Source organism: Vicugna pacos, chromosome 13 (assembly GCF_048564905.1).
Source record: "Vicugna pacos chromosome 13, VicPac4, whole genome shotgun sequence".
NCBI lineage: Eukaryota > Metazoa > Chordata > Mammalia > Artiodactyla > Camelidae > Vicugna > Vicugna pacos.
The window spans coordinates 22952313-22965552 of record NC_132999.1 but is presented as its reverse complement, the minus strand read 5'-3'; the positions used below and the strand labels follow the sequence as shown (position 1 = coordinate 22965552).

Sequence of the window (13240 nt, the reverse complement as noted above, 5' to 3'; positions counted from 1 at the left end):
TGTTTCCAACCTAACTGAATTTTCCTAGCCAATTACCAAGAAAAGCTCAGATGTTGGTCACTCACTTTGCCGTCCAGAAATCTGTGACCGAGTACTCCTGTTAGGAGTTTCTGGTTGTGCTCTGAGCGCTTGCTCTCTTCCACATCGTGTGCGTCAGGATTGATCTGATGATTGGTGGAATTAGTAGGAGCTGGGGGGTCTTGGCTCATCTGCCTTGCAATACCAGTCACGGATTTCTGGAGCATTGTTTGAGTTTCTGCCTTCAAGTTCTTATTCTCCTTGCTGTGAAGAAATAGTTTTACACTTGGTTATTCACAGCACAAGCAGACTCTGCATGCACTAGACTGACATTAGAAAAGGAAGGTGTTAATCTGGTGGTGCGAAGAGTGGTGACCCAGCATGGCGGAATGAAGACGTAAAGGCTGGTTATTCATCTAAGGGTCGTTTATCATAGAGACCATGTCATTCTCTTCTCAGGTTTAGCTTCTTCAGACGCATAAAGATTATCTACCTTCCTGCTCCAAGACCCTTACTGTAAGAAATGGCAGTGTCAATGGGGAACCCTAAAGGTTATCGCGTATCTTTCTACCTTACAAGTCAGTCAGGTATTCCCAGTGTTTACCATTAGAAAAGGAAGAAGGTCAAGGTGATTTGCTCTGTGTTTCTTCTCAACTGCCTCACTGTGAAGCTTCTTTTTCTCTCAGATCGTCCTCCATTTAAGTTTAATATTAAATGGGAAGTGCAGGATTTAAAGCCAAAAATGGTCATGGAGCAGACAGTTAACTCTTCCGGAGGAAGGCAAGGGGGACAAATCACCTGCTTGAATCACCCTCAAAATCCTGTTGTAGGCAGTTTCTCAGGATGGAATTGCCTGAGAAATGTGGAATGTAAGTGCCTGTCTGTTAAAACAGCCAGAGTAGATGTAAAATCAAAAATAACCTGTTAAATCTGTTCAAAGTAAAAGCTGTTTTTGAAAAACTAACAACAACAACATACACACATAGCACTTTAAAATGAACATGAAAAAGACTCCCCAGCTGAGAAGTGGGCATGTGTCTGCTGTTAGCACAAATAATTCCGCAGCACACATTGGTGGTTGTACTGTTGACAAACCCACAGTTCTTGCTTCTAGGCTTCTGTGCTATCTACCTGCAATACTGAAAACAGAAATTTGCCATTTCAAAAGAAGGAAACAAAATGCCATCAATACTATTTTGGAAGCAAGACACAGCTAGTTTCCTACATGTACTTCTAACCTCAGCTGCTGCTCCCCAGGACGCTGTGAAGTGTTTGGTGTCATCTGGGAACTGCGGCAATTAGGGAGGATGACTGCATTGCTGGATGATGAATAAATGAGGAGAAAACTGTCCAATTGTTCCCTCTCTCACACTGGGCTCTTCCTGCAAACCGGCCTTTTAGTGCCACCCCTCTACTAGAGCTCAGAGTCCCAGGATTAGAAAGAAACATTGCAAGGGCGTCCAGTAGCACCCTCTGCCCAAAGCAACGTACACATCCTGCGCTGGCCCTGCCTCCCGTGCAGTTCCACCTCACCAGATCGCACATTTGATTTGGATTACACCCCTGCCGAGAACATCAAGTCTCAAATGGAGGACCCAGGGGGCTCCGTGAAAAGGTCACCAGATGCCATCTTAAAGGTCTGCCAGCCTTGGCAGCGAGTCAGTGCTGCCAGTTTCCAACTGCGTGGCATCTCACAGGCCCCCAGCCCTCTGGAGGAGACAGCCCGGAGTGTGCCAGCGTAAGGAAGGGGGATCTGATTTCAGTAGATGAAAGCATGCTCTTAGTTGGGAGTAATAACAGACAATCAACACAACCAGGCTTTTCTCTTTTAGAAAGAGAGCAGCAAAATTAAAATAAGTAAATAAATAAAACGGGACTGGGAGGAGAGCACAGCTGAAAATCTCACCCAACTCCACGGGGAAGCTAACGTTGTGATGAAGTGTAGGGATTTCTTCTTCCTTTTTTTTTTTAACGCCACGGAACCATCCGTATATTATTGATATTTAATCTTCAGAAAGATTTTTAAAATACCTTAACTCCCAAACCTGTGTCTGAATCATTTCTTCCTCATTGCAATCATGCTAGCTAACAGGTCCTAAAGGCTTATTTCTGTGGGGCAGCTACTGCGTATAAATTCACACAAATTCTCTTATGTTATCCTAAGAATCCTGAAAAGCAGGTAGTATGATCGCCATTGTACAGACGAGAAAATGAAAGGTCGGAGAGGTTAAGTAAGTTGCTCTTTGAGGAACTGGTAACAAGGAGAGGTCTGGGGCTCCGACGCAGGCCCGTGAGGCGCCGAAGCGTGGGCTCCTCCCCCGACGTTCCTCCTCAGTCTCACAACCATAGTAAACGAACTACCAGTAAACAACAGGATTTTGATTCTTTTAAATGTTAATAAAAAACAACATATATAAAAGCGCCTAGTCCACCTTCCAACCTAGGCTTGAAGACCATCTCAGAACAGCCAAGTGGCCATCCTTCAGCTTTGCTTCCTTGCGCCTTCCCAGGGGCGAGGGATCTATTACATCCCCAAAGTTATTTCCAAAGTCTCCCATGTCTTTCTTCATAGCATTGAACCACATTCCGACATCAGTGAAAATAACCAAAGTGTATTTTTCATGGCATTTCCACTATGCTTTATAGAATAAAAATAGGTTCTCAAATGAGGGCCATTTTGGCTGCAAAATTAGCAACCAGTTCAATCAGCAATTGTTCTTTGGTATGATTTACTGTTCTTTTCTTCACCCCTTTCCTTTTTTAATTGAAGTATAGTTAACTTTTACAAGGTTATATTAGTGTCAGGTGTACAGCATAGTAATTCACTATTTTTATAGATTTTACTCCATAGAAAGTTATGATAAAATGTTGGCTATATTCCCTGTGCCGTTCATTACATCCTTGTAAGTTACCTATTTTATATATGGTAGTTTGTACCTCTTGAGCCCCTTCACCCACTTGGCTCTCCCCCAACCCCTCTCCCCTCTGGTGACCACCAGTCTGTTTACCGTATCAGTGAGTCTGTTTCTATTTTGTTATATTTGTTCATTTGTTTTATTCTTTAGATTTCATGTATAAGTGAAGACAAACAGTATTTGTCTTTTCCTGTCTGACTTATTTCACTAAGCATAATACCCTGCAGGTCCATCCATTCCATCCATGTTGTCATCTATGGCAAAATTGCTTTCTTTTATATGGCTAAGTAATATTCCATTGTGTATGTACATACCACATCTTCTTCATCCATTCATTTTTCAATGGACATTTCAAATTTGTGTTTTCATTTTCCTCAAATAAATTAAATTGCAGGAAATGATATCCCAACAATCTCTTCTGCAGCCTTCTTTTTCTACTTAATGCAGTTCTACAGCATCGGACACATTTGCACCATGGATATTTCCTTCTATCTCACTTGATTTTTAGCTATGCATTACTACTTTCTTAGTCAAGGCTGCAGTGAACATCTATCTGGTCCACTCACTGTCTTCAGACTGTGTCATCTTCAAAGGTGTCATAGTTAAGTGTGGGAAGTAGACATTTAAACAGAAAATTATAATATAACCTGATAACTGAAAAAAAAAGAGTATGTAAGAAAGAAATATAGAATCATAGAGGACTTTCAAGCCAAATCTGCTTAAGAGGGATGGAAATGACTCCATGAAGGAATTGACATATAAAATAGCAGTTGAAAAGAGAAAATAAGAGATGGGAAAATATTCCAGATGGAGTGTAGGGCTTGTTCTTGGAGCAAAAGACAGTGTTTAAATGTCAGATCACCTGAGATGGGTCATAACAGCACTGGGTGCTGGATAATAAGACAGAAACTTGAATCCCTCTGAATTTATTAAATCAGAATTTCTGAAAGCAGCAGAAGGAAATGTACATTCTTAGCAAACATCTCAGCTGATTCCTATGTACACTAAAGTCTGAGAAACAACAGCATAGAGAATGAAAAAGGAAGGTCTTTTCCATAATTGTGCAAAATTTACACATAATTTCAATCAGTGGTTAAGGACATGGACTATATGTTCAGCAGACCTGCTTTTGAATCCTAGCCCAAAACATAAGTTGTGTGAATTCTGCTAAGTTACTTCACATCTCTGATTTTCAGTTTCTCATTTGTGAGATTAGAAAAATAATACATATCAAGATAAAGATGTGTGAAATATTTAGCACTGAGCCTGGTTCTCAGTCAGCCTGTGGCAGATGCTAATTTTATTTTAGTCCTAAGTAAAGTGCTCCTTTATCAGCACCTTCCTCATCACCCAGGTACAGAAGGAATGCTCTTTCCCTTGGATCCCCAAACGTAATTGATAGTTAAAACTAAAATTGGAAAAAGATCAACGTTTCATGGATCACAGGAACTGAGGAAAATCTATTTAAATAGCTAAAAAGAGAACGTTAATATAATCTAGCCAGCCACCTTCTTATTTACTAATGCAAGTTCTAGAAATCACTCACTTAAAAAAAAAGCAGATTAATTAGTATTTAAAATCCGTTTTGATAAAGCACAATTCTTTGGAATCACTTTCCTTAACTTTCTAGAAAAAAATCCGAAACATTGTTGCATCACAATGTCCTCAGGCGAATTATACCCAGGAGCTGTGTAAACTGTACTGTTTTTAAATCTTTGAGCCAACAGTTTCAGCTACAGGCTTGAAATTAATGTCCTGTGCACGTGCATCCTCCCCTGTTTTGCAAGGTGATTGCACAGCTGCCTGGCCTCTTCACCAGTTATGTCAGAGCTTTAAGGAGCAGTTCTGAGTCAGGTCTTCTCCCCATACCCTGAGAGGACACAGCACAAACAGTTCTCCTCTATCTGGGACCCCTTCTTGATGTATCCACACTGTCTATGGGAACGAGAAGCAATAATCACTGCTCTGTGATTTTGTTTAATTAGATTGCACTAAAGCAGGGGTATGTGAAGAGATCACGGATTTACAAAGTGTACTAGAGAGAAGGAGGGGAGGAATGAATGGGCAGAGAAAAGGATTTTTAGGGCAATGAAAGTACTCTGTATGATACCATAGTGGTGGATACACGTTATTATACATTTGACAAAACCCACAGAATGTACACCACCAAGAGTGAACTTTAAGGCGAACTATGGACTTTGGGTGATAATGACTTGCCATGGTAGGTTCATCAACTGTAACAAACGCATCACTCTGGTGGGGGTGTTGATAATGGGGAACTATGCGTGTGTGGGGGCAGGAGGCGTATGGGAAATCTCTGGACCTTCCTTTCAGTTTTGTCATGAACCTAACATCGCCCTAAAGTACAAAGTCCTAAAAGAAGAATGTTCTGTATAAACATAAATCAGTGCTTTCTCAAAATTGTAAGTGGCTAAACTAAATGGGTCAGGTATTATCTTTTCATAGAAAATTTCCATGTATGTACAGAGGAACTTTTGCTCTTAAACCAAACTAGGATTATATAGTTTTATGATCTTCAAAAAATTTTTTCCAGTAGACAATATAATGTAGAAAACTTACACATCAATGTTTATGTCTCTACAAGAACATTTAAAGAGTCTAGATAGTATTTCATTGTATGGATGTACAAGAGTTTATTTAACTAGCCCTATATTGGTTGGGAACATTTACTGTGCCCAAAGTTTTACTAATTTAAATGTTGCTTCTCTGCTGGACGATTTCCTTTGCTCCTACTTGCTTGCCTCCTTGCCCACTCTGAGAAGCTGACCTATGTGGACTGATCAGCTGGGCAGCAGCTACGACCTCGATTCTGGCTGGTTCTGGCCAGTGGGTAGCCCTGGCAGGAGACCGTCAGTTCTCCTTGTAAGAGTGCCTCAAGTGACTTGTGTCTCTTGCCCAAAGGTGGGCAAAGACAGTATTTTTCTCGAGGTGGCCTGAGTACAGAATGCTCCCTCAATACTGTTCGCCTCCTCCCATCTCTGCAGACCCAGGGCTGTGGTAACAACCTCGCAGCTGCTGGTTTCTACTGTATCTTGCAATTCTCTTACTCTTGTAACCAGACCCGCCTTGGCTCATTCTAATCTGAGTTATGTAATCTGTTTCCTACTGGACCCAGACTTGTATTTTCTTGTGTAAAATTTTTGGAGCCAAACCACTACATCCATCCCATTTCCACAGAATTGATCCATAGACGGAGACTTCATGCCACAGTACTTGCACTTTTAAGGCTCTTGATAACTTCATGCCACAGTACTTGCACTTTTAAGGCTCTTGATAAGTATACTTTGAAACCAATAGCATATGAGTACTCTTTGTACCTTGGTCAACCCACTTTATATTTCCATTATAAAAACATTTTCAAGTTGATTGGTAAAAAAAAATATATCATTGTTATTTAAAATTCCTTTGATTACCACCCACCCCACTCCCCTGACCATACACATATAAAGTGTTCATTTTTATATTTCCTTTGGTGAGTGGCCTGTCTTGATTTTTGGCCAATATTTGACACTCGGCTGCTCGTCTTTTTCTTATTGATTTGTAAGAGCTCTTTACACATTAAGAGGATGAATTTTTTTTTCCTGTCAGATATGTTGTAAACAGTGTTCTATTTTTGCCTTTTACTATGTATTATATTTTTTGCAATGTAGAATTTCAAGTGGCAAAGTAACAATCTCATAGTCTCAATATTTAAGATCAATGGGCACCTATTTTTTATAAGATTGTTTTGACATTCACTCATATGATGCCACATACTCTTACCGAAAGTTTAATGCCTATGTCTTGTGCTGGAGGCATACATCCAAGACAGTATCACGTGAGTCTTCATACTCCTCACAGTGGCTAGAATAATAATAATAATTGAAAACCTACTGTGGGAGATTAACCAAAAAAACACATCAGAAAGGGCATAAGAGGAGTATGATTTTAGCATATTACTTCATTTCTCTGAACTTGTGAAAATAAAGATAATAGTTTGTGCTTATACTATCCTGTTTTAAGGAGAGATTAAATTCATGGATAGTAACGTAATATGTAAATTATGTAGCAAGAAATGCAATAAACAAAGATAAGGCATTATGACTAGTTATTTCTAAGAAAAAGAGTAAGTATTCAAATTTTTAAATCACAGAGTTTATCCAGGTTTTATATAAGGACTATAATTGATTATTGCTGCCATTTCCTGCCTGGATTACTATAATTATTCTCTAAATGGTTCTTCTCTGTTTACTCATGTCTCTTCTGGCTTATCCTCCAAACAGCAGCCAGAACCATGCTTTAGAAAGTGTAAATTTAATTGTGTCCTCCACTGCTCTCAATTTTCCAACGTTTTCTCATTCTGCATAGAACAAATCCAGAGTTCCTACTCTGGACCGTGTGGCGGTGATCTGAGCCCTGGTCTCCCTGAGCTCACTTCCTTCCTCCCTCCCCTTGTTCACTCTGCTCGGCCAACATTGGCTCCATTTGCTCCTCCTTAAACACGCCAAGACGGTTTCTGCTGGCTGTTCCCTCTGCTATTTGCATAGTTTACTCTCTGTGTAGGACTGCAGAAGCATGAGGATGGTGACGAACACCTGTGGTGTCACTTGGTACAGACTGACTCTCGTGGGCAGAAAATCAGCAGCTACACAGCTGCCCTGACCTCTGGGTGCTATGCTCCTGGGGATGGACGCTGTTGCACTTTTTATGAGGTGATCTTGTACAAAATGTATCTGCTTGGGCTCCCGGTGCTCAACTTAGGTGCTATTTGTAGCAGTTGCAAGAAAGCCAAATGTCCAATATCTGGAGAACTTGGGCTCTGTGGGAAGTTGCAGCCTCTTCTTCTGGGGCAGGAGAAGGAAGAAGAAACTAGTAGTTTTATGGAAAGTCAGAAACTGGTGAGCCATGCCCACTGGGATAAAGTTGGGCTAGTCATGGCCAGCTTGCTGCTAAGTAACCATGGATAATTCTCATTGGGTAATTCTGACTCCCCTTCACTCAGGTAAACGTCACTTGCTTTGAGACGCCTTCTGGGAACACCCTTTGTGACTTGATACTTTCCCTCATTGCACTATCCTTGCTTGAACGGTCAGTGTCTGTCTGTTGTATATCTCCCATCACTAGAACTTTACGTACACTGCTGTATCCCTGGGGCTTGGCACTCAGGACTCAATTCATGTTTGTAGAAAACATGTTGATTTCCCATATGCATTCATTTATAAATTTGTTAACATTAACACTTTAAAAAAGTTCAAGAACCTCAAAAATAATGTATTAATATGGAGGTCTTTGAGGAATTAAAAAAAATGATAGAATATGGGCTCCAGGAGAGTCATGTGGAAAAAAACACCAGAGCTTTATATTTATTGGCTATAAATACCAATGCACATTATTACAAATATCGCTGCCCTTTCCCATAGAAAGGTGCCATCAGCTTCCCCTGTGCTTAACAATGCTATACCAACAGCAATGGAACTATGGAATAAAATGTGCTGGATCATTGATTTTTGGCATTGGAAGGAGCTGTAGAGGCCAACTTTATTCACTGGAAGCATCTCTACTCACAAGAGTTTCTTGAAATGGACCCAATTCCTCTTTTATTGAACAACTCAATTTCCAGAGTCTATAAATGTTCCCCTAGGCCACGTTTCACACCCTGGATCTTCCCCAATGCCACCCCTTTAGTGCCCACACCTTTAGTGAGCCAGGGTTCCTCCTAAGAGACATGGCATCCGGGATGAAACAGAGTACTCCCGGGCCTCCCCAGTTCCTCTGTCTGGACACCTTTGACTCATGCTGAGCTCAAACACAAGTATAAATGGGGAAACAGTCCATCTCATCCTCTACTCTGCTCTTTACTACCATCACACACTTCTGTCATCGCTCGTCAAACATGTGTGAGCTTTCCCCACACCAAGCAACTCTCTGATACCAGCTGGGTGTCCTACATTGCAATTCAGTGCTGACACTGTCTACCTGGAGTTAGCACAGAGGCCCCCCTCCCCCGGCTGAGGGCTCAGTCACACAAGACTGCCCCCCACCGCCTTCAGATGTCAGTCACAAGTCCAGGTTGTTACTTGTGTTTCTGGCTGACCTGCTGCAAGTCAGGGCTCCCACAATTCCCTCCTCAGGTTTGATTCATTTGCTAGAGTGCCTCACAGAACTCAGGAAAGCCATTTACTTACTGGCATATTACAGACGGATCTAACTCAGGGACAGCTGGATGGAAGACACGCAGAGGGCAAACTACGTGGGAAGCGGTGTGGAACTTCCATGTCTTCCCCAGACACACCACCCTCCCCACACACAGATGCTCTCTGAACCCCATACTTTTGGGGTTTTTAGGGAGGCTTCATCTATGGTTATGATCAATCATTAACACAATCTCCAGCTTCTCTTCCCTCTGGGAGGATGGAGTGAGGGTTGGGGCTGAAAGTTCCGAACTCTTAAACATGGCTTGGTCTTTCAGATGACCAGCCTCCACCCTGAAGGTACCCAGGAGTCCACTGAGGGTATCCTCATCAGAACAAGAGACACCCCATCACTCAGGAAATTCCAAGGGTTTTAGGAGCTCTGTGTCAGGAACCAGGGTCAAAGACCAAATAGTAAAACAGATGATACTCCTAGTACTCTTGTATGTCTTAGGAAATTGTGAGTGTAGGCGCTCCATGCCAGGAACCGGGGCCAGAGGCCTGTGTGTATTCTATTTCACAACAAGTAAAACCCAAACACTTATGCTATGTATTATTCACGTGTACCCTTATCTAAGGACAGACATCGCATGCATTTCTGCTGATTTCATCTTGTTGGTTTTAGATCATTTTCCTGCCAAGACTTCCCAGCATTCTCCTGCCTACCTGTTTACTGAAGTGATTTGTCTGTCTTCCTTCAATTAAAGATTAAAAAAATGTTGACTAAGAACAGGGTCACACACAAATCCTCTCAACCTCTCCACTTCCAATGTGTAACGTTTCCATCCATTGTACAGCCACGACCAGGTCTGTAGGTCGCCTACCTTAACATCATCCAGTCCAGAATTCTCTGCCTTATTTCAAAGCTTGGTGAGAAAAGCATGCCTGATGACTCACTGAACTGAACACATATTGTTTCTTTATGATTCCCCTCATTTGCACCACAGTAACCTCATCAATACAGAGAATGGGACCAGTTTTAGCATGATCTGTTTTCCGTCAACTTGAATCTTAGTGACCATCACCTTTATGTTGTGTTCTCACATCTAATATATTTAAGTCTTTGGCCTGCAATTTTGCGAGGGATTGTCCACAAGCCTCAGGTTTTGTGATTTTATTACCAACGTTTAGCTCCTTGTATAAAATAAGAGTATTTGTCTCCTGTCATCTAGTGTCTCTTTTGGTCCTTCAGCTGTCAGATTACTCGCCCTTCAGCTGTCAGATTACTCGCCAGGGTTCCACAGCAACATCACCATGTTATTTTAGCAACATGGGCCTTTAGACATGGATTTAAAGCAACTAAGCATTGTCCTTCTAGATCTTTACTTTTCTTGACATCTATTTTATGCTCATTCATTTATTAGGCTTTCAATATGTACAAGACTTTGCACTCAGTGCTGAGGGTACAGTTGTACACATAGTATTTACAGTTAAGTGGGGGAGACAGAAATGCATCAGACACTATGGAGGACAGTATGGAAGTTCCTTAAAAAATTAAAAATAGACTTACCATATGATCCAGCAATCCCCCTCCTAGGCATATATCTGAAGAAATCTATAATTATAAAATTATGCTCTGAGAAACCCCTGCTTGGAGGAGTATGGACTAGGAAGAAAAGTAAGTGAAACTCTTACAATTTATGATTCATTATTAATCTCACTCCTTTAATTCATAACAAATTGACTAACAACCGTCCTCCCCTCCTCCCCACCAAAATTTCTACAAGTGGTAGATTACAAGCCTGGTCAGGAGAAGCAGCAATACGCCATTAATATTTGTAAATGTCTCCATGCTTATATTTCCTACCTCTTTGGAAACTCAGCCCAAGTAACTAGGGAGTATGGGGAATTACAAAGATGAAAAATTCAGGACAACAATGCACAGAGATGTTATCAACACTATTTTACTTCTCCTGTTGCATCTTAATGACTTAATTTTCCATGGACGGCATTTTTTAAATGTAAATTTCTAGATTAAAAAAAAAACCTCCAAAACTTCATTATCATCCAAGCAAAACATATTTTTCAAACAGTAAACTTACATCTTTGGCTTCTCCGCGAGATATCGAAAGTGTTTACTTCCGATGATTTTCACCACCATCTCAGGCATCACACCTGATCCACAGGGACTCTTCCGAACTGAAGACATAATGCTCAAAATTTCTTCAAAACCTTGGAGGCAAAAATTAAGTAAAACTCTTTCCTCTTGATTTTCCACTAGGCCACTGTAGCATCCTTGTCAGTACCAGCAAGAATAATAATAGTGAGACCGAGTGCTTTACCCATATTATTAGCTCACTTAATATCTCTAACAAAAGCATGAGTAAGATACTCTTAATTATTATTAACGTTCTTGTTTTACAGTAGAGGGAACAGACCTAATGAGCTAAGTAATGTACCCAATATCACACAAGGGTAATTAGCAGAATTGAGAACCCCACCTAAGAGGTCTGCAGAACTCGTCCACTGAGCCATCCCGCACCTCTGCCTTCCTATACTGCAAGTCACCAGACAGGATTCTTGTGAGGTCAGAGAGGAAACCAGGGCTTTAGAGGGACATGTGGAGAACTCATATTCCGCTCTGATGCTCAGTTTCCCTATTTATGATGCCAGAATAATTCCGGTTCTGCTCTCGGGACTTAGGAGTAATCCAACGAGATTGTGCACCTGAGGGCGCGCCATGCATAGGAAAGAGAGAGTTTTCTTGTTCTCACTGGCCTGTTTCTGCAACAATCCAGTGAATGTAAAATTGAGGTCCTGCGCTAGATATTCACTGGGTGTGTAAACAGGTCTGATGCCAAGGGAAACTTAGATGTTGTTCTGGAAACCTGGCCCCAGGCTAACCATTCCCTTCCAGAGCTTCTCAGAGACTGAAAGGCCTTTTGAAATCATTCTAGTTCAGAATCTCCTTTTACAGATTGGGAAACCAAGGCCCAGAGAGGGTGCTATTTGACCAAGGTCACACAGCGAGTGAGAACAGACTGTTTCCAGTACTCAGGTCTGATAACTGGGCCAGGGTTCTTCCCAAGACCCGCAGCTTCACTTAGCTAGTGGTCAGCAATAGGACTTGCTCTGCGAGGGTAGCCCCATCCCTACAACTTCTTTGAAGCCATCTGGAAACTTCAAGGAGCAGAATTTGTGATTGTGAGGTCCCCTCTACTTAGCAGCTGCGTGGGAGTCCCGGAGCCCCTTTCCTGGAGAGAACAGAGGGGCGATCTTACCCCGCTGGCGACCGATGCGGCGGTGCGCGCTCAGCGCTTCTCCCCGGAAACACGACTCCAGAAGGCCCGTGGGGACCGGGTAGGGCTGGAGACTGGAGCCCGGGAATCGGGCCAATCACAGGGCTCGGCTCGTGGGCGGAGGCTGCCGCCCCCGCCCCGCCCTGGGTCGCTAAGGACGCAGAGGGCTGTTGCTGGGCGGGGACCGGGGCTCCATCTACCTGCGGAAGGCAGGGCCCTCCTCCGCGGGTGCCCGGGGTGTGGCTGCTGACAGGAGAATAGTTCGGTGTTGTTTTTCAAATCTGTGCCTTGGAACTTCCTCAAAGATCTGTGAACGTCTTTCTGGAAGCCCGCCTCTCTCACCTGTGTGGACACGCTTGTCCAGCCCTTTCCCTTTATGAGATGTGCACGCAGCTGAGAATCTCACACTTGTCCCTTCAAACCCAAGATCCTCCACTGTGTGGCTTTGAACAAATCCCCTTTCCCGCCTGAGGTTCAGTGTCCTCGTCTGTAAAATGGGGGGAAAGTACTAACAGGGTACTAAAGGTAAGCGGGTGATGCAATTAAATAAGAGTATTTTAAAAAAATAATTTGGAGTGGTATCCATTTGTCAGAGCCCTCATTTGGGCCCGTTAATAATTACCAAAATAATTTTATTTCTATTTTATCTATTTAAACATTTTTTAAAAATTGAAATATAGTTGATTTACAATGAAACAAGGCTTAAGGTGTTGAGAAATTAGCCAAGACTCCACAGAGTCAATTGACAGAGCCAAGGTTTGAATATAAACGTACATCTCCAAAATTTCCAGGCGTTTTTATATTATGCTAACAGATTTCAGCAAATATGGGTAGAGACCCTTTAACTCCAAAACGGTGTTATTTCCATCATCCGCGG

The 13240-nt window shown here is 42.1% G+C and overlaps 1 protein-coding gene across 8 annotated transcripts in view; it reads right to left on the bottom strand.

Annotated features, from left to right (window-relative positions):
• Positions 1–12531, bottom strand: part of C13H1orf87 (chromosome 13 C1orf87 homolog) — a 70655-nt gene extending 58124 nt beyond the window's left edge. For 3 of the 8 annotated variants that reach the window (XM_072975776.1, XM_072975771.1, XM_072975775.1), the window contains exons 1-3: positions 12346–12531; positions 11167–11296; positions 66–282 (exon numbers count right to left, since the gene is read on the bottom strand). In XM_072975776.1, coding sequence (XP_072831877.1) covers positions 66–282; positions 11167–11273 — 324 coding nt within the window. In that variant the 5' untranslated portion in view covers positions 11274–11296; positions 12346–12531. Of the gene's footprint in view, positions 1–65; positions 283–10634; positions 10680–11166; positions 11297–12345 lie in introns of those variants that run through there. The other 5 variants (XM_072975773.1, XM_072975778.1, XM_072975770.1 and 2 more) reach the window with 3 other exon arrangements.
• Between the last annotated feature and the right edge of the window lie 709 nt (positions 12532–13240).